Below are 20716 nucleotides of genomic sequence, written 5' to 3'. Positions count from 1 at the left end.
GTTGTGAATTGAGACTTCACTGGTGCAGGGTAACTTCTCCCCAGATCTACAGTTGTGAATTGAGACTTCACTGGTGCAGGGTAACTTCTCCCCAGATTTACAGTTGTGAATTGAGACTTCACTGGTGCAGGGTAACTTCTCCCCAGGTGTACAGTTGTGATTTGAGACTTGACTAGTGCAGGGTAACTTCTCCCCAGATCTACAGTTGTGAAGTGAGACTTCACTGGTGCAGGGTAACCTCTCCCCAGGACTACAGTTGTTATGAATCCTCAGTAGTGGAGTGTAATGTCTCCTCAGGCCTACAGCTAGCAGGACCTATAAGCCTGCCTGACAGGTTTTTGAACTCGAGTGCAGACAGGACTCTTTGTGTACTTCATGTTTCAGGATGATTGTGTCTTTCAGAGATTAAAATGAATAAAAACTACATATCTCAGGTGTCTGTGGGTTTTCAGTCTGACTCCAGCAATTTTCAGTCACCTTTGAAATATCTCTGTGCTTCGTCACTAAACTACAACTCCATTCTACCCACAATCCTCCCAGAAGAAGCCCACATGACCACAGGAGAACATGCAAACTCCACCCAGATAACACCCCAGGACCAGAACTGAAATCAAGACACCAGAGCCACAAGACAGCAATACTAACAACGGCTTGGTTTAAGATCTGATGTTTTCACACTGCTGCCTTCAAGCTGTTGTGCAGCAAAGTCCTCTCTGTCAGAATTGTATTTCAAGTCTAAGTTCTGAAACTAATTGTCTCTTCTAGAAAATCAAACTGCAATTAAAATGCTGTCGAGCCTGTTGAGTCAATTTAGTCAAACAGAAAACATACAGCTGGTGCATATATATATATACACATCTGCATTCATAATATTGGGAACTATGATAAAAAGAAAAGAGACAGTATAAGTTGTCTCTTGGTATAAGTTGAAAGACCAGTGTCCCAGTATTCCCAGAGCAATCCCAGACAGCCTGAGTGAGGAGACCCTGCAGTCAGACTGGAGCACTGTCTCCCCTGCAGTCACACTGCCCTGTGGACACAACACACAACAACACAGCTTGGCAATTTCACCAGTAAAATAAAGTGAAAGATTCTACACACATCATTTTGAGAGATCTGGACTCTACACACACCTTATACTGGGAGAACTGGACTCTACACACACCTTGTACTGAGAGATCTGGACTCTTCACACACCTTGTACTAAGAGAACAGGACTCTACACACAACTTGTACTGAGAGAACAGGACTCTACACACACCTTGTACTGAGAGATCTGGACTCTACACACACCTTGTACTGAGAGATCTGGACTCTTCACACACCTTGTACTGAGAGATCTGGACTCTACACACACCTTGTACAGTACTGAGAGAACAGGACTCTTCACACACCTTGTACTGAGAGATCTGGACTCTTCACACACCTTGTACTGAGAGAATTGGACTCTACACACACCTTGTACTGAGAGATCTGGACTCTACACACACCTTGTACTGAGAGATCTGGACTCTACACACACCTTGTACTGAGAGAACAGGACTCTACACACACACCTTGTACTGAGAGAACAGGACTCTACACACACCTTGTACTGAGAGAATTGGACTCTACACACACCTTGTACTGAGAGAACAGGACTCTACACACACACCTTGTACTGAGAGAACAGGACTCTTCACACAAGCCTTGTACTGAGAGAACTGGACTCTACACAAGCCTTGTACTGAGAGAACTGGACTCTACACACGCCTTGTACTGAGAGATCTGGACTCTACACACGCCTTGTACTGAGAGATCTGGACTCTACACACACCTTGTACTGAGAGAACAGGACTCTACACACACACCTTGTACTGAGAGAACAGGACTCTACACACACACCTTGTACTGAGAGAATTGGACTCTACACACACCTTGTACTCATCCATCCACGGTGAGGAGATGTCCCAAGTAGCTGACTTCAGTGGCGCAGATCGTGCTTTTCTCTGGGTTGAGTCGGACTCCTCGCTCTCGGGACCGTTGTAGCATAGTGCGAAGGTTCCTGTCGTATTCCTCCTTGGTTCTCCCATAGACCAAGTTGTCATCAACAATCGCTGTCACGCCTTCGAGGCCTTCATATGTCTCATGGATTTTCCGCTGAAACTCGTGTTGAGCTGGGCAGGCGTAGGAATCTGTTGAACGTGTTGAACGTAGTTAGTTTTGATGACTCTTCTGTGAGCTTGACAGCCCAATAACCTGACCTAGCATCCAGGACACTGAAATAGCGCGCTCCAGCCAACTTTGGTGTAATGTCCTCAAACATCGGCAAGGGGTAGTGTGGACGTTTGATAGCCTTGTTCAGATCCCTTGGATCAAGGCATACTCGGAGTTTACCCTTGCGAGGTTTCTCCACCACCACAAGTGCATTAACCCATTCCATTGGCTCTGTGACTCGGGCAATGATGCCGGACTTCTCCATGTTGTGCGACTCCTCCTTAAGACGGCTCCGCAGTGCATGAGGTATGCGTCTCGGTGGGTATACTACAGGAACTGCATTTGGTTTGAGGTGGATAGTGCATTCACCTGCAAAAAGCCCAATTCCTGTAAAGACATCTGCAAAATCTTGTAAGATTGGCTTCGTCTCAGTGGGAGGGGTGGTCACAGATAAGACTAGTTTAATAAGGTCCATGTCTAAACATGCTTTTAGTCCGAGTACTGGAGGTGCATGAGTGTCTACAATATAAAAGTCCAGACACATTTCTCTGTCCTTGTACTTGCATTTCAGGGTGCATGCGCCTTTTACAGCCAGTTACTATCCGCCAGAACCTGACAGTCTGCGAGACGTGGGCTGCAGCATTAAACTTGTCATATTCAAGCAGAGGAACGACGCTAACTTGAGCACCCGTATCTAACTTCAACTTTATTACCGTTTGTGCGTTTCCTTTGATGTCTACCAAAACCTGTTCAATGGCGGAGCTGGGGTTTTTCGTGCGACACACTGAGTCGACGCACAGCTCCACGTCTTCGGATTCCGGGCTTTTTCCCCAAACCCCTTTTCCCTCGTCTGGAGCGGCTCGCTTTTGCAAAGTGGTTCAATTTCCCCACACGTTAGGCGCCGCTTGCCTTCTGCCGGGCAAACGTCCTGTTCGCCGTGAGCCTTATGTGGCACTGGGCTCCCCACTCCGGTCTAGCGCCTCCTGCTCGGGCGGGTTTCTCAGCTGAACTGCGAGTCCCTGCGCTCTCGCGCGGGCTGCGCGCGCTGCTGCTGCTGCCCCTCGTTCTCGGCTGGGTTTTGCGCCGAGTCGTGAGACCCAACGACGCCTATGGCCCCGTCTGGCGTCAATTCCGAACCGACGCTCGACGGCTTTTCTCTTCCCTGTCGGTGAACGTACTCCGGAAACGATGCGGTCCCTTACCACGCGTTTACTATCCGAGTAACTCCAGTCCTTCCACAGGGAGCCGCGGCTCTGTCACAAAACTGTCCGACCGGTTCGCCGGCTCCCCGTACTCTCTCGTGAAATCTATATCGAGCAAAACGTAACGTTCGTTTTCGGCTGAACGTGCGCTTCAAAACGGTCATGATGGGTTTCGGGTACCTTCGCCTCCTCCGCGTCCGGTGTCCGTGTGTTGTGTACGTCTCTGCCTTTCTCTCCGACCCCCAGGAGAAGATACCCGCAGAGCTCTTCCTGTCCTGTCGTCTTGAGCCCGTTAGCTCCTGCGTCCACTCTGGCCTGTTACCCTGAGCAACCGTTATTCCCGCTCAGCCCTCCGCCAATCAACATGCAGTTTCACTGCTGACGCACACAAACATCACATCCCCTTTCTTTTCATTTGAGTTAGGGACTAACACAAGAATGACTACCTCTTGTAGTCCTAATGAGCTTCCTTTGCAAAAATTGACCTAAGCAACGCTTACTGCGCGCTTCACTTAACATCAGGATCATAACGCTATAAAAACAAACAATAACTTAACATGGCTAGCCCTCAGCTACTTGCTGACATCAGTATATTTCAACTCCTATGTAATGACTTAAACCCTATCAACAACAACCACCAAAACTTTTCATAACCTATCAGTACAGTTGCAATTACAATGTTTTGTTATTATGATTAGGGCAGCGATCCGCCTACACTCCTCCAAATATTACAAATATTACAGTTCCAAAACCACACTTCTCCGCGGTGTAAAGGAAGCGTCTAAGGCAGCTACAGTCTGGTCATATGTACCCTTTTCTCCATCCATATCTTGTATTCCGTATCCAAATCCGGAGCTCCGAGGTTCAGTGGAAGCGGTGGAGAGAGCTGGGCGTGAGCAAAGCGTCTCGACGCGGCGGCCGTCTCTTCCGTGGCGCAACACAACAGTCCGAAAATTCAAGAGTTCGTTTCCACCCGGCGAGAGAACTAAAATCTGCAGCGTCCTGCTCGCTTCGAGTTCGTCAAGCACTCATCTCCCGTCGCCATAAATTCTGCGCATCTTAATAAAGAGCCGTTCTTCTATTATTCTGACTATTTTATTAACTACACAGATCACGTCCTTACACCATATATTCCCGCCTTCTGCTCTCTCGCGGTGTCGACTCACTGTAACACAGTTTCTAGCAGGAAGTAGCTCCCTGCAGCGTCTCTGCCCTCTGTGAAAACAAGTCGGAACCAAAACCTGAGAGTCTAAAGGGTCCAGACTCATCAGATTCATTCCAACCGCTGTGTCGGAAGGTTCGTGAGATTCCAACAGCGGTTGGAATGAATTTGACGAGTCTGGATTCTGTTTTACACCCCTCTGTGTCTCAGAACCTTCATTCGAAGGGCCTTTAATTAAAGGGGTTCTGTTTTACACCCCTCTGCTCCGACTGTATTCAATGCCCTCCATTTGCTGTCTCCTCTCATTGTGTATTTTCATGGTTTCCTGTTTCTGGGTTCTGGGTCAAGTGCTTTTGTTCTCTGCTGGTCACTGTAGGGGGTGATCGTGACTCTCTCTGGTCCTCAGCCCTCCTTGTTGTCTGGATGCCAGAAAGCAGATAAACTATCAAGCACGTTTCTTCCTTGATCTGTACGTCGCCATATTTATCTTGTTCTCTCACGTTTTCTTCCTCAATGAGAAGTGCCCTTATCCACTTCTCAGGGGTTTTGATAATGCTGAGCTGGATCTTAAGTCCCTGAACAAATGTGTTGCGGAATTAAGCGCCAAAATTCCCATCATTCCCAGGAGTCTGGGGTTTTCAGACGCATCTAAATCCTGCATCATTTCAAATGGTCTGGATCCGAACAGTCTCGACACAGATCAGGCACAGATGCCAACTGCAGAATCATAAACTGCATCAGAGTGCTTCAGTAATTCTGAGAGGCTGGTTACCTGTCTGTCTCTATCTCCACAGAGAAGAGGAGAGTGGTGATGCGTGTGGGACTCCAATTGGATAAAGGGATGAACCCTAATGACACTGGAGTGAGAGAATATCTCTTAAACCAGATAGGTGCTGCCAGCCTTCAGAGCCAGGAATCCCGAAAGGGCTTTTATGTGCTGGAGTGCGACAGAGTCTGCACAGGACTCATGTCTAACCTGGGTTAAGAGAGACCCCACTGAGTGTATTGAGTTGGCTAGTGTACAGTGTGTAGAATTATATATCTATATAATAAAGACAGTTTGAATATTACTGGATCAGTGTACAGTGTGGAGAATTATATATCTGTAATGATCAGGACTGTGTGAATATTACTGGATCAGTGTACAGTGTGGAGAATTATATATCTATAATGATCAGGGCTGTGTGAATATTACTGGATCAGTGTACAGACTGTACTAGTTACACTCAGGGTGATGGATCAGTATTGCTGGCTGGTGCTCCAGTCCAGATCCAGCCCTGCTCTCAGGCAGTCTGTGCTCTTCTTGTCTGTCCAGATGAGGGGGCTGCTGTCCAGGCACACTGGGATGAACAGAATCAGTTTGAAATGGAAGGAGCGGAAGGATGGGCTGGTTTTCCACCCTGAGGAAGACGAAGGTGAGATATGGGACCCCAGTTTCACTAAATCACTGCAGTGTGTCTTTGTGCTGCTGAGTGTGGACTCACCACACTCATTTGATTACTGGCTTGTCCTGCTCTTCCAGTACTGAGTGTGTGTTTGCTCTCTCTGTTCAAGGTAAGGTGTGTGTAGGGTCTTGTTCTCTCAGTACAGTATGTGTAGTGTGTAGCTCCCTCCTTACAGTTGTCAAGGTGTGTGTAGAGTCCAGATCTCTCAATACAAGGTGTGTGTGTAGAGTCCTGTTCTCTCAGTACAAGGTGTGTGTAGAGTCCATATCTCCTAGTACAAGGTGTGTGTCACGATTATAGTCCCCCCTCCTTAAGGGTGGTCCAGCCCTTACACTTTAGACTTAATTCTGTGCACCTGACCCCTTTTCCCAGCCCACCTTAAAAGGTCCCGTTAAGGTTTTAATCTCTGTTCCCGTTCCCTGTCCACCGGTTCCGACCCGGTTCATGGTTTTAATTCCTTGTTTGGATGGGTCACCTGGCTATGGACTTATTCTTGTGTTTTTCGATTCCCTCTATGGATTACTTCTGGATTGTTTGCCTCGGCCACACCTCCCCCGTGCACCAGCGCACTTTGGACACGCCCCCCTGTTTTCAGCCCCGTATCCCTGCATGACCTTTTCCCTGTGTTTCCCACTTCTTCGGATTGTGTCGTCCGCATAGGGTCCGGAAAGAACTGTTCGTTACAGTGTGTGTAGAGTCCAGATCTCTCAGTACAAGGTGTGTGTGTAGAGCCAGATCTCTCAGTACAAGGTGTGTGTGTGTAGAGTCCTGTTCTCTCAGTACAAGGTGTGTGTAGAGTCCTGTTCTCTCAGTACAAGGTGTGTGTAGAGTCCAGATCTCTCAGTACAAGGTGTGTGTAGAGTCCTGTTCTCTCAGTACAAGGTGTGTGTGTGTACAGTCCTGTTCTCTCAGTACAGGGTGTGTGTAGAGTCCAGATCTCTCAGTATAAGGTGTGTGTAGAGTCCAGTTCTCCCAGTATAAGGTGTGTGTACAGTCCTGTTCTCTCAGTACAAGGTGTGTAGAATCTTTCACTTTTTTTTTTACTGGTGAAGTTGCCAAACTGTGTTGTCGTGTGTTGTGTCAACAGGGCAGTGTGACTGCAGGGGAGACAGTGCTCCAGTCTGACTGCAGAGTCTCCTTACTCAGGCTGTCTGGGATTGCTCTGGGATAACTGGGACACTGGTCTTTCATCTAACACTGAGAGAACGCTTTTATTTGGTGATATTTTGATATTTTGTTAGCATGTTTAATATTGTGAGATGTCTTATTTACAAATACTCCTTCATTTGTTCCTGCAATTTCCATCAGCCATAGTCACTTTATTCACCAACTTTTAATTCAGGTGGGGAGCTGCGTCAGCATGCGTAGGCTGCAAGGGAAGAAGTAACAGGTTCATTCCCCGCTATAAAAAAAGAAGAGAGCACAACGTTTCGGCCGTGGAGCCTTCGCTGACTGAACTTATTTAGTCACATTTTACTTCTGCAGTTTAATGTTTGTATGAATAATGCATACAGTTATAATAAAGTCAAATAAAATGTATTTCTAGGAAATCATTTAACACAAGATTCTAGCACAAAAGGCACAAGTCTTTTGTTGCAATATAAAGTGTATTGATACCTGTGGTCAAATAAGAGAAATAATTGTGCAATAAAGGGTTAAATGCAAACAGATTTAGATTAAATCAAAACCCAGAAATCATCTGGAAGGTTACATTTAAAAACTAGACAAGTGCAGGGCTTTCAATAAGATTGTAAACTACAAAAAGCTGAATGCGAGACAGCAGGCTTGTAATTGTCACACACCTCTCCTGTTTCACTTTCATTCTCAGACAAAAGGAAGCTCAGCGTGCAGCACGTCTCTCTGTGATTTCTGTGGGTTACTTCTTCTGTACTGTGGTCCACAGACCTTTGGTCCTGCACCTCTTCACTCTTCATAAGATCCTCTGTAGCTGCCATCTCGCCTGGTGATACCCCCACTCCTCCAGACACTGAAGGCTCTTGCCTGGCCTGTGGCTCGGAGAACACTTCTCCACTGGGCTTGACTGCTGAGCTTTCCCAGAATACACCTGTACTTTGATGCTCCAGCAACCTCTATCCTGTCCCCCCCCCACCCAGGCTTCAGCCTAGTCCAGCTCCACACAAATCCCCTAGTTCCTGTCCTGAGAGAGGCCAGTGAGTCCCCACACAATCACCCACCTGTCCAGATGTCTCTGTACAGCATCTGTTGTTGTTGATGTTGTTTAGTCAGGAACACCTCTCCTTCCCAGACAGCTCTTCTATCCCACTCAGTCACTCAGCGGTGTGAGCCCCTGTCCTAGCTGCTGGTGGCTTTCTCTCTAATAAACACACACAAGAGGACAGGAGACACAGTGAGAGAGAGGAGATCACAGAGAATCCCTCAGAAATAAACACACACAACGGGACAGGAGACACAATGAGAGAGAGGAGATCACAGAGAATCCCTCAGTCAGAAACACACACGACACAGACCAAGTTTTAAACTAATCTGAAACTTTCCGATCTCATTTAAAAAAAAAACAAGACTTTGACCTTTCGATTTGACGTCTGTTGTTGTTTTTGTTGTTCTGTGCTTCATTCCGCACATGCCTTCCTGTAAAACCGAGCGGAGTACAACAGTTTCCTGTAAAACCGAGCTGAGTAAAACCGGTTTCTGTAAAACCGGTTTCTGTAAAACCGTACGAGTAGCTTGCTTGTAATCTGTGCTTAGTTCATGAGCTTGCAAGTTGTTGAACAGCAGCTCCACCAGCATCAAGAAGAATTAAATGGCAGCTTATCAACAGAAAACAGAGTAAAAAAAAAAGTATCTTCTTCTACCCACCTGTGTTGGAATTTGTTCTCCCAGAGATTTTACGGTCAATAGTGTGGTTGATCCAGACAGACGTGTCCAGTCAGAAGCTGACTCGTGAGAATTGGGTGAATTAATGTCCGAATTAACAAACTGAGGGAGGAGGAGGCTGACTCGATGACCTGACACCAGACGTTACGGATTTGAGAGGTATTGTGAGTCTTCAGGAATCACAAGGAGTGTTGGAGCAGCTGGTAAGGTTGTATTCATCCACTGCGATATTTATTGACATGTTCTAATTGAAATCAATCAATCAATCAAGGTTTATTTATTGATCAATGCACGAACAGCATAGCATACAGCGGTATTGTCGGCAGTGAAATGCTTTGGAAGAAGTATTAGGTTTATTCCCTGCTGAAAAGAGAAGAAAGAAAACACAACGTTTCAGCTGTGGAGCCCTTTTCAGGTGTTTTAATTGTGTTATACAGTCGTAATAAAGTGCATCTGACGAAAACATATTCGGAAGTGAATACACTCTCAAAAATTTTTTTTCATAATGGTTACACACATGACTAAAGCCTGGACTGGTTTGTCGCAGATGTAAGTAGAAATTAAAGGTTTTTTTTTTCTAATGCAGTGTTGCCGTGAGTAATGACCAAAAAAACCAACAACTTCAGGCTAAAATTCACTGATGTGACTGTGAAGGTAGAGATTTGAAATAAAAAAAGTTATTACAAGGGGTTATTGAAAATACTGCCTAGGAATGAAGAATGAACAAGTCTGAATTGATTTCTACATATACAGGGCCTTTCAAAAGTATTCAGACCCTTGACCAATTCTCGCATTTGACTGAATTACAAGTCCTACATTGAAATTGAGTTCTCTGTCATATTTATATTTCTAAGCACTGAAATGCAAAATGTATTATTTTAATGTGACACTGTTTTATGTTAGGAAATATTTAAAGAAAAATAAAAAAACTGAAGTCAGTTTGTATAAATATTCAATCCCCACATTTTATTATTTTATAGAGCCACCTTTTACAATAACCAGGACAGAAACAGGTAATATAAGATACAATATCACTGATTGATACTATGTGTTACCCTACTCTGAGCTGTCAGTGTGTGATTGATACTGTGTGTTACCCTGCTCTGATCTGTCAGTGTGTGATTGATACTGTGTGTTACCCTGCTCTGAGCTATCAGTGTTTGATCAGTACTGTGTGTTACACTGCTCTGAACTGTCAGTGTGTGACTGATACTGTGTTTTACCCTGCTCTGATCTGTCAGTGTATGATTGATACTGTGTGTTACCCTGCCCTGATCTGTCAGTGTGTGATTGATACTGTGTTACACTGCTCTGAGCTGTCAGTGTGTGATTGATATTGTGTGTTACACTGCTCTGATTTGTCAGTGTGCGATTGATACTGTTACCTTGCCCTGATCTGTCAGTGTGTGATTGATACAGTGTGTTACCCTGCTCTGAGCTATCAGTGTTTGATCAGTACTGTGAGTTACACTGCTCTGAGCTGTCAGTGTGTGACTGATACTGTGTTTAACCCTGCTCTGATCTGTCAGTGTATGATTGATACTGTGTGTTACCCTGCTCTGAACTGTCAGTGTGTGATTGATACTGTGTGTTACCCTGCTCTGAGCTATCAGTGTTTGATCAGTACTGTGTGTTACACTGCTCTGAGCTGTCAGTGTGTGACTGATACTGTGTTACACTGCTCTGAGCTGTCAGTGTGTGACTGATACTGTGTGTTACCCTGCTCTGAGCTGTCAGTGTGTGACTGATACTGTGTTTTACCCTGCTCTGATCTGTCAGTGTATGATTGATACTGTGTGCTACCCTGCTCTGATCTGTCAGTGTGTTCATTGATATTGTGTGTTACACTGCTCTGATCTGTCAGTGTGTGATTGATACTGTTACCCTGCCCTGATCTGTCAGTGTGTGATTGATACAGTGTGTTACCCTGCTCTGAGCTATCAGTGTTTGATCAGTACTCTGTGTTACCCTGCTCTGAGCTGTCAGTGTGTGATTGATACTGTGCGTTACCCTGTTCTGATCTGTCAGTGTGTGATTGCTACTGTGTGTTACCCTGCTCTGAGCTGTCAGTGTGTGATTAATACTGTTATACTGATCTGATCTGTCAGTATGTGATCAGTACTGTGTGTTACACTGCTCTCATCTGTCAGTGTGTGTATTTATTTATGCAATCATGCTTGAATTGGTCCTTGTTCCTGTTTTTTCTTTGTCTAAACAGGATTTTTGTGACTTGGAACAGTAGCAGTCATGGGCAATTCTGATTCTCAGAGCCTGTGGGAGAGAAGGTACTATTACGATTTAAACTCAAATGCATCTCAGGTCCAGGACAGCCGGTCCGGCCATTCAAGTCCTGTGCTGTCTTTGGCTCTGGAGTGGCTCTGATCGCGACTCGGTCTCTCTCTCCTCTGCTCCAGCACGTCTTTAGACCCCCTGATTCCTGAGCCTGAGCAGGAGGAGGTAGAGAGCCCCCTGCTGTCTGAGCCTCAGTGCTCCAGCTCCTTGGGCAGTTCCTCCATGCCTGAAATTATCCAGTGTGACCACGAGTTCACGAGAGAGGAGGTGAGTTGTGGTTTTGTTTTCTGCTGGGTGACACAGAGGCTGGCTTATAGAACGCTGGGTCTCTTCTTCATGACGCCACCAGCCTGCCAACCAGGCTACAGGGGGCATTTTGAAACCCAGATGCTCTTGCGCCACCCTGCTGGGGAAACCTGGTGTTGCAGGTGCACAGTGTACACCGTGGGATGGGTGGACATTAACTGACCTGTGATCCTCATGCAGTGGCAAGCACGCTTACCAGGGTAATATCAGAGAGAAGCGCCCTTCCAGTGAGCATCAGCACTCTGCTCCACACTCCCACTACCCTCTGTGTAAAGTTAAATGCCTCCTGGTCTCAGTTTTAAATGTGTTCCACCTCCAGGGCCCTGGCAGGCCCATTCAGCTGGTTGAGGTCAGGCCTGACGGCTCCCTCCTGTTCCAAGAGAACGTGCTTCAGCAGTGCTTCCTGTGCTCAGATGTGAGGGAGACTCAGGTCTGCGTGGTGTCTATTGTCGGGGAGAGGAGGAAGGGCAAGTCCTTCCTCCTCAACTACCTCCTGCGCAAACTGTCTAACATGGTGAGAGCACCCCACCCCCTCCACTCTCTGTGTAAAGCAGTGTCTTATGGCCCTGACACCCCACCCCCACCACTCTCTGTGTAAAGCAGGGTCTTATGGCCCTGGTTGTGAAAGCTCCTTTTCTTGTGAACTCAGGACGAGTGGGACAGGATGAGTGACAGTGAGCCTCTGCGAGGGTTCGAGTGGCAGTCTGGAACTGAGACCATGACGAAGGGTGTGTTCATCTGGAGCCAGCCTCTGTTCCTGGAGACGCAGAAGGGCAAGGCAAGCACCGTCCGAGCTGGGAATTTGTCTGTTGTAGGGGGTACGACTCGATGGCTCAGACAGGTGCTGGTCCAACTCAGTCATTCACAGACCCTGCAGGCATCTTGAACAGGCAGGAACAAGAGCTCTTCTGCCCCTCACCAGCCCCTGGGACCCCCTTGTCCACACTCGGGGCATCTGTGTGACAAACCGGAAACCGATCTCTGCTCAGGAGTGGGAAGATTTAGGTCATTGAACCATTGGCTGGGCAGCTTGCTCCACACTACCCCCACCCTTTTTGTAAAGCTCTTCCAGCTGTGTCTTGGTACTGGAGGGGAGGGGGGGGGGGACAGATGACCACTGCAGCTCTGCTCTGAACACTCTGTCTCTGTCCCCTCTGTCCAGTTGGCTGTCTTCCTGGTGGACACTGAGGGCTCTGTGGATCTGTCGCGGGAGATGGAGCTGAGCGTGAAGCTGTGTGCCCTGAGCGTCTTTCTCAGCTCGCACGTGGTGAGAATTGTGGGGCCTTGTCCCACCTTCCGGGGTGACTGTGAGCCCCTTACTGCGTCCCAGAGAGCTCACGTGTCCCCCCCTGTCCTCTCTCCCAGATCTTCAACGTTCCCTCTGATGTGACAACAACAGACCTGGACTACCTGGAGGTACAGCGCTCGGCCGCGGTCTTATCCCCCGATGTGCCGCGCAGCACCTGCGCAAGGGAGCTGTGGTGCAGCTGGGGGCTGAAACCGGGAGACTCTCGGTATCACAGGTCCTTCAGCTGGGACTGTGGACCGGGGTGTGAGTTCGCCCCCTGCTGGTGACATGTGGCATCAGCGCAGCACTGCATGACTCGAGGTGCTGTTGTGTGTGACGCTCTGTGCTGCCTGGTTTCCCTCACACAGCTATATGAGTAGGCCAGTCCCATCTTTCCCAATAATGAAAATGTTAATGATAATATTGCTTTATTAGCCCCTATACAGTTTCTTGCATTAGGAATTCACCTTTTTGCATACTCCAGCTAGCTCTCTATCAGACACAGACAGGGAGAGATGCTGGGGGTCAGAGCACAGGGTCAGCCATTGTGCAGCACCGCTGGAAGAGCTGGGGTTAAGGGCCTTGCTCAGGGGCCCAACGGAGTAGGATTTCTCTGTTGGCTGCAGCATTTGAACCGGCAACCTCCCAGTCACAGGCGCAGATCCTTAGCCACAGAGCCACCACTCTGCCCAATGCAGGGTCTGCAGTACATTACAGTATGTGTTTGTATTTGTATTTGTTTTATATGTGCATCCATCTTTGTTTTTAAGGGTGTCTTTGTCTCTATCAGACTGTCTGACAGGTTCAAATTGTGTCTCAGGATTATTGCCATGAGTGGTAAATTACACTGTTGCCAAAACAGAGATAATTAACTCTGCAATTACAGACAGTTTTAAGAGAGAGAACAGATGGCTGTCTCTCTCTGTCTCTGCCTGCCTCTGACACATGGATGGCCTGTGTTTACTCTGTTTGCAGCTGCTGCATCTTGTGGTACAAAAGGGGGGAGCCGCCTTTGACCTGCAGCATTTTCAGGTACGAACTTTACTCTTCAGTGAACACAAAAAAGATCAGATCTGTTTTATCACCTGCAAACCAGGTGATGTCTCTCTTACTTGGACATGTAAAAAAAACATGTTATAATAAACTTTATTTTATGTAAAGGAACAAGAAATAGGTTAATTCCAGGCTGAAAAGAGAAGAAACGTTTCTGTTTTCTCTCTTCTCTTTTCAGCAGGGAATAAACCTGTTACTTGTTCCTTTGCAGCCTACACATGCTGACGAAGCTCCCCCACCTTAACTACTTTATTTTATGTAGCATGTTTTAAAAGTATCATCTCAAAGTTCTTATCTTTAGAAAACAATTATAAGCAAATGCCAAAGTATATAAAATAACAAAAATATGTAAGACAGGTGGTTCGAGGTGCAGCAGTAGTCACTAATTAAGTAAAAGTAAGTAATTGGTTCAATAAAAGCCTTTCAGAACAGAAAGGTTTTGATTCTAGATTGGAAAGAGCTCAGGGAGTGTGATTCTCTGATGTACTTGGGGATACATTTCCAGAGCTCTGGGACAGAGCAGGAGAGGCCTTGTCACCCATGGAGTGTAGACATGCTTGGGAGACAGTTAGGAGAGCAAAGTTAGAAGAGCGAAGGTTGTGAGGTGGGGAGTAGGGCGATAATAGTTCAGACAGGTACTGAGGTGCCAAGCCATGCAGAGCCTTATAGGTGAGCAGGAGGATTTTGAAGTTGATGTGAAACCTGACAGGAAGCCAGTGCAGGGACTCCAGGATAGGAGTAATGTGATCACTTGCACCTGATCAGGAAGTCAAGCTAGGGTCACTCCTAAATTCCTCAATTTTGATTGAAATTCCACCACAGTGCTGTCCACAGATAGGGCTACTACACTGGCTTTACCATAGTAGTACACAGGTGCTGAGCAGCATGACTTCAGTCTTGTTGTAGTTTAAGCTAAGGAAATTTAAAGTCATCCAGGCTTTTATATTAGAGATGCAGTCAGTGCAGAGACAGCCACTTCAGTGTCAGGCTTAGTACAGATATAGCTTTAAGCATCATCAGCGTAGACATGATAGATCAGAACATGTGATCTTAATAATTGACCACGTAGATACAGGTCAATTCTGAATAGTAGAGACCCCAGCATCAGATAAGACCTGAACCATTTGGGAGCAGTGTGAGAAACTGCAAACACAGGCTCAACACGAGAGAGTAAGATCTCATGGTTAACAGTGACGAAAGCAGAACTGAACTCTAGAAGTATAAAGACAGGAAGAGAAACAGAGTCTGAAGCCAAAAACAGATTGTTAGGGACTTTGACCAGGGCGGTTTCTGTGCTGTCTGATTGTCTTATAAGGGTTTGAAGAGGTTATTATGTTGAGGACAACAGGGCAGGGAGAGGAGAGACAGGATTGAAATAAAACACAAGAAATGGAGGGTATGTAGCAGACTCGTAGGCAGACTCATAGGCAGCTGGTGGATTTCATGAGCAATACCAGTTTACTAAGGCATGCAGTGTCCACTTGGAAGAAAGCAGATTTGCAGGCATCATAACAGCAGTCAGAATTCACTCAGAGTATGACTAAGCTAATCAATCTCTTGGGACAAGAAGGATTTCAATCATTCTCAAGCACGTGTTATTACTTGAGCTGCGCCATAGGACGGTGACAGAGGCTCTTCCATAGAGCTAGATAAGATTTCATGACTTTTTAAGGTGAGCTAATATGAGATCTTTCTCAATCTCTAATAAAGGGATTTGAGTTCCTGGTGCGGGACTGGACACAAACTCAGGAATTTGGACAATCTGGAGGATCCCAACACCTGGAGAGAATCATCCAGGTAGGAGAAGTACTGTGGACCTTATATATATATAGCCCTGACCTGTACTGAGAAAGAAAGTTAGGTACTGATTCTCTAGACTGATCAGGAGCTGCAACAGTGCCACCTACAGGCCACTACAGGCCACAGACTAAAGAGACTCCGTTCCTCCAGCCTGTCAGTGTGGGACACTCCCTTCAGACTGAAGAGACTCAGTTCCTCCAGCCTGTCGGTGTGGGACACTCCCTTCAGACAAAAGAGACTCAGTTCCTCCAGCCTGTCAGTGTGGGACACTCCCTTCAGACGAAAGAGACTCAGTTACTCCTGCCTGTCAGTGTGGGACACTCCACTCAGACTAAAGAGACTCAGTTCCTTCAGGCTGAGAGCTGTATTGTTTCAGACACAGAGGGCTGGCATCCTACCCCTTTCCTGAGTCGACATGTCTGTCTGTGCTTTCAGCGCCTGGAGAAGTCCGGGACAAACAAGCAGGCTCTGAGGATCCTCAAGGAGAAGAGGCCACGATGTCACCTTATGCCCTTACCTGGGAACAAACTGCTTTGGAGCCAACAAGGAACCATGCGAGGTAAAAACCAGACAGCTCCATTCCCAGAGCAGTGTCACTGAGGAGCCACAGGGAGGCGGTGTTGAGCTGTGAAAAATAGATCCCCTATTAGTCCAATCTAAGTTCAAGACTATAGAGCTTCAAGATCTTCAGTTGACTCATCTGTTTCCTTGTTGTGTGTTTCTAAGAAATGGATGAACAGTTTCAGCACTGCCTGAAAGAGTTCATCAACCACATTGGCCAGGTCCTGCAGAGGACACAGTCAACCGTGACAGGAAAGACACTGGCAGGGAAATTCAAGGTAAGACATTATTCACTGAACCAATCAACATCCATCACTACACCACTAGGGTACAACACCTCAAAGAGCAGCATAGAAACCAGTACAGTGCAGTAAAGCCCAGTGAGATCATGGTAGAAACACAGTACAGTGCAGTAAACTACAAGTCATTCAGTGTGTACAGGGTGATGTCAGCCATCAGCTGTTCTAATGTGATTTCTGTCAGTTGTTGAGAATGAATTGTCACAGAAAGAGTTAAGCCCAGTGAAGCCTCACTTACCTTATTATTTTCTCTGTAGGAGATGGCACATGTGATTCTGAAAAGCAACTACAGAATTTCCTCTCCTGCAGAGGTGAGTCTCTCTCTTTCCTGCTGACCCAGAAAATCTTTTAATCCTTTCTCTGTTGCCGTCTTCAGTTCATTCAGAATAAGGAGACACAGTTCCTCCAGCCTGTCAGCATAGGACACTCCCCTCAGACTAAAGAGACTCAGTTCCTCCAGCCTGTCAGTGTTGGACACTCCCTTCAGACTAAAGAGACTCAGTTCCTCCAGCCTGTCAGTGTGGGACACTCCCTTCAGACTGAAGAGACTCAGTTCCTTCAGCCTGTCAGTGTGAGACACTCCCTTCAGACTAAAGAGACTCAGTTCCTTCAGCCTGTCAGTGTGGGACAGTCCCTTCAGACTCAAGAGTTCCTTCAGCCTGTCAGGGTAGATTACTCCTTGAAACATGTTTCTGGGCGTCTATGATTCCAGAATATTTTAATATCAATATCAGTTCTATCTCTAACCCCTTTGCTTCCTCCCCCAGCTCATCCATACCCTCAACATGCTCACTATCCAGCAGCTGAAGCAGGAGTTCACCATCTTTCTGAATGAGCAGGTAAGAGCGTGTGTGTGAGACAAAGGATGTAAGTATTAGGGTGTGAGAGTGTGTGTACATATGTGTGTGTTTGAGCGCCTGACCTCACACAGGGGATGAGGAGGACTGTGGTACAGAAGGAGGAAGATCTGCTGGCCTGTGTGCAGGGTGAAGTCAGTCCACAGGATTCCCAGGAGCTCTCTCAGGAGCTCTGAGCGAGAGAAGTTCCTGAAGGAATACAATCTCCTCATCATCAAGAGGGCGAAGGAGGACTTCACCAACTTTCTGAATGAGTGTGTGTGTGTGAGAAACTGGGAGGGTGTGAGAGTGTTTCTCAGTGACAGTGTGTGTGTAATCTACTGGGCTACACTGGGGTGTCTTCTGTTTGTGTCTGGGGTATCTTGAGGTGGGCTCCTGCTGGTTTCTGGGGTATCTTGAGGTGGGCTCCTGCTTGTGTCTGGGGTATCTTGAGGTGGGCTCCTACTTGTGTCTGGGGTATCTTGAGGTGGGCTCCTGCTTGTGTCTGGGGTATCTTGAGGTGGGCTCCTGCTTGTTTCTGGGGAGCCCTGAGCAGTTTTGGGGGCGATGCCCTCTGCTCTAAAGTGACCCTGTGCTCTGTTTCCTCAGAGATCGATCATGCACAACAGCACACTGGGGATGAGGAAGACTGTGGTACAGAAGGAGGAAGATCTGCTGGCCCGTGTGCAGGGTGAAGTCAGTCCACAGGATTTCCAGGAGCTCTCACAGTTCTTGAGCTCTGAGCGAGAGAAGTTCATCATCAAGAAGGAATTCAACGACTTTCTGAATGAGCAGGTGAGTGTGTGTGTGTGAGAGAAACTGGGAGGGTGAAAGTGTGTGTGTGTTTGTGTGAGAAATGGGAAGGGTGTGAGAGAATGTGGGAGAGAAACTTTGTAAGGTGTGAGAGATGTGTGTGTCATCATTTGTGTGTATAAAAGAGAGAGTGTGTGTGAGAGAAATAGGAAGGGTGTGAGTGTGTGTGAGAAACGGAGGGTGTGAGAGTGTGTGTGTGAGAGAAACGGGAGGGGTTGTGAATGTGAGAGAGTGTTTGTCAGTGACATTGTGTGTGTAATCTACTGGGCTCCACTGGGGTGTCTTCTGCTTGTGTCTGGGGTATCTTGAGGTGAGCTCCTGCTTGTGTCTGGGGTATCTTGAGGTGGTCTCCTGCTGGTTTCTGGGGTATCGTGAGGTGGACTCCTGCTTGTGTCTGGGGAGCCCTGAGCAGTTTGGGGGGCGTAGTGTGATGCCCTCTGTTCTAAAGTGACCCTGTGCTCTGTTTCCTCAGAGATCGATCATGCACGACACCACACTGGGGATAAAGGGGAATGTGGAGCAGAAGGAGAAAGAGCTGCTGGCCCGTGTGCAGGGTGAAGTCAGTCAGCAGGATTACCAGGAGCTCTCTCAGTTCCTGAGCTCTGAGCGAGAGAAGTTCCTGAAGGAATACACTCTCCTCATCTTCAAGAAAGCGAAGAAGGAATTCATCAACTTTCTGAATGAGCAGGTGAGTGTGTGAGTGCGAGAGAGGGTGTGTGAGAAACTGGGAGGGTGAGAGTGTGTGTGTGCATGAGAGAAACTGGGAGGGTGAGAGTGTGTGTGTGTGAGAAACGTAGAGGGTGAGAGTGTGTGTGTGTGAGAAACGTAGAGGGTGTGAGAGTGTGTGTGTGTGTGACAAACGGGGAGGGTGCGAGAGTGTGTGTGTGACAAACGGGGTGTGAGAGTGTGTGTGTGTGTGACAAACGTAGGGGGTGTGAGAGTGTGAGAGAGTGTTTGTCAGTGACAGTGTGTGTAATCTACTGGGCCCACTGGGGTGTCTTTTGCTGGTTTCTGGGGTATCTTGAGGTGGGCTCCTGCTTGTGTCTGGGGTATCTTGAGGTGGGCTCCTACTTGTGTCTGGGGTATCTTGAGGTGGGCTCCTGCTTGTGTCTAGGGTATCTCGGGGTGGGCTCTTGCTTGTTTCTGGGGAGCCATCAGCAGTTTGGGGGGCGTAGTGTGATGCCCTCTGCTCTAAAGTGACCCTGTGCTCTGTTTCCTCAGAGATCGATCATGTATGACACCACACAGGGGATGAGGAGGACTGTGGTACAGAAGAAGGAAGATCTGCTGGCCCGTGTGCAGGGTGAAGTCAGTCCACAGGATTCCCAGGAGCTCTCACAGTTCCTGAGCTCTGAGCGAGAGAAGTTTCTGAAGGAATACACTCTCCTCATCATCGAGAGGGCGAAGGAGGACTTCACCAAGTTTCTGAATGAGCAGGTGAGTGTGTCTGTGTGAGAGTGTGTGTGTGTGAGAGAAACTGGGAGGGTGAGAGTGTATTGGAGAGAAACTGGGAAGGTGTGAGAGAGTGTGTGTGATCGTTTGTGTGTATGAGAGAGAAAGTGTGTGTGTGAGAATCTGGGAGGGTGTGAGACTGTGTGAGTGAGAGAGAATGTGTGTGTGAGAAACAGGTAGGGTGTGAGAGTGTGTGTGTGAGAGAAACAGGGAGGGTGTGAGAGTGTGTGAGAGTGTGTGTGTGATCATTTGTGTGTATGAGAGAGTGTGTGTGTGAAACAGGGAGGGTGTGAGAGAGTGTTTGTCAGTGACAGTGTGTGTGTGTAATCTACTGGGCTCCACTGGGGTATCTTCTGCTTGTGTCTGGGGTATCTTGAGGTGGGCTCCTGCTTGTGTCTGGGGTATCTTGAGGTGGGCTCCTGCTTGTGTCTGGGGTATCTTGAGGTGGGCTCCTTCTTGTTTCTGGGGTATCTTGAGGTGAGCTCCTGCTTGTGTCTGGGGTATCTTGAGGTGGGTTCCTGCTTGTGTCTGAGGTATCTTGAGGTGGGCTCCTGCTTGTGTCTGGGGAGCCCTGAGGAGTTTGGGGGACGTAGTGTGATGCCCTCTGCTCTAAAGTTACCCTGTGCTCTGTTTCCTCAGAGATCGATCATGTATGACACCACACTGGAGATGAGGAGGACTGTGGTACAGAAGGAGGAAGATCTGCTGGCCCGTGTGCAGGGTGAAGTCAGTCCACAGGATTCCAAGGAGCTCTCACAGTTTCTGAGCTCTGAGCAAGAGAAGTTCCTGAAGGAATACACTCTCCTCATTATCGAGAAGGCGAAGGAGGACTTCACCAACTTTCTGAATGAGCAGGTGAGTGTGTGTGTGTGAGAGGGTGTGTGTGTGAGAGAAACTGGGAGGGTGAGAGTGTGTGTGTGTGAGAAACTGGGAGGGTGAGAGTGTGGGTGTGTGAGAAACAGGGAGGGTGTGAGAGTCTGTGAAAGAAACAGGGAGGGTGTGAGAGTGTGTGAGAGAGTGTGTGTGATCGTTTATGTGTATGAGAGAGAGAGTGTGTCTGAGAGAGAAACAGGGAGGGTGTGAGAGTGTGTGAGAGTGTGTGTGTGATCATTTGTGTGTATGAGAGAGTGTGTGTGTGGAAACATGGGGAGGGTG

The 20716-nt window shown here is 47.5% G+C and overlaps 2 protein-coding genes across 37 annotated transcripts in view; one reads left to right on the top strand and one right to left on the bottom strand.

Moving 5' to 3' along the window:
* The window catches only part of LOC148662626 (uncharacterized), a 783119-nt gene that overhangs the window by 612482 nt on the left and 149921 nt on the right, over positions 1-20716 (bottom strand). The window lies entirely within an intron of this gene.
* Positions 1-20716, top strand: part of LOC148662628 (uncharacterized) — a 224638-nt gene that overhangs the window by 90607 nt on the left and 113315 nt on the right. For 25 of the 29 annotated variants that reach the window (XM_088632156.1, XM_088632160.1, XM_088632157.1 and 22 more), the window contains 3 exons: positions 17906-18091; positions 18582-18797; positions 19331-19546. In XM_088632156.1, the coding sequence (XP_088488282.1) occupies positions 17906-18091; positions 18582-18797; positions 19331-19546 (618 nt within the window). Of the gene's footprint in view, positions 1-17905; positions 18092-18581; positions 18798-19330; positions 19547-20200; positions 20431-20716 lie in introns of all 29 variants that reach the window. The other 4 variants (XM_088632168.1, XM_088632165.1, XM_088632166.1 and 1 more) reach the window with 3 other exon arrangements.

The sequence above is a fragment of the Lepisosteus platostomus genome, chromosome 5 (assembly GCF_059453375.1).
Source record: "Lepisosteus platostomus isolate fLepPlt1 chromosome 5, fLepPlt1.hap1, whole genome shotgun sequence".
Taxonomy (NCBI): domain Eukaryota; kingdom Metazoa; phylum Chordata; class Actinopteri; order Semionotiformes; family Lepisosteidae; genus Lepisosteus; species Lepisosteus platostomus.
Note: the sequence above shows the minus strand (reverse complement) of the source record. Positions and strands in the feature narration are given on the sequence as shown.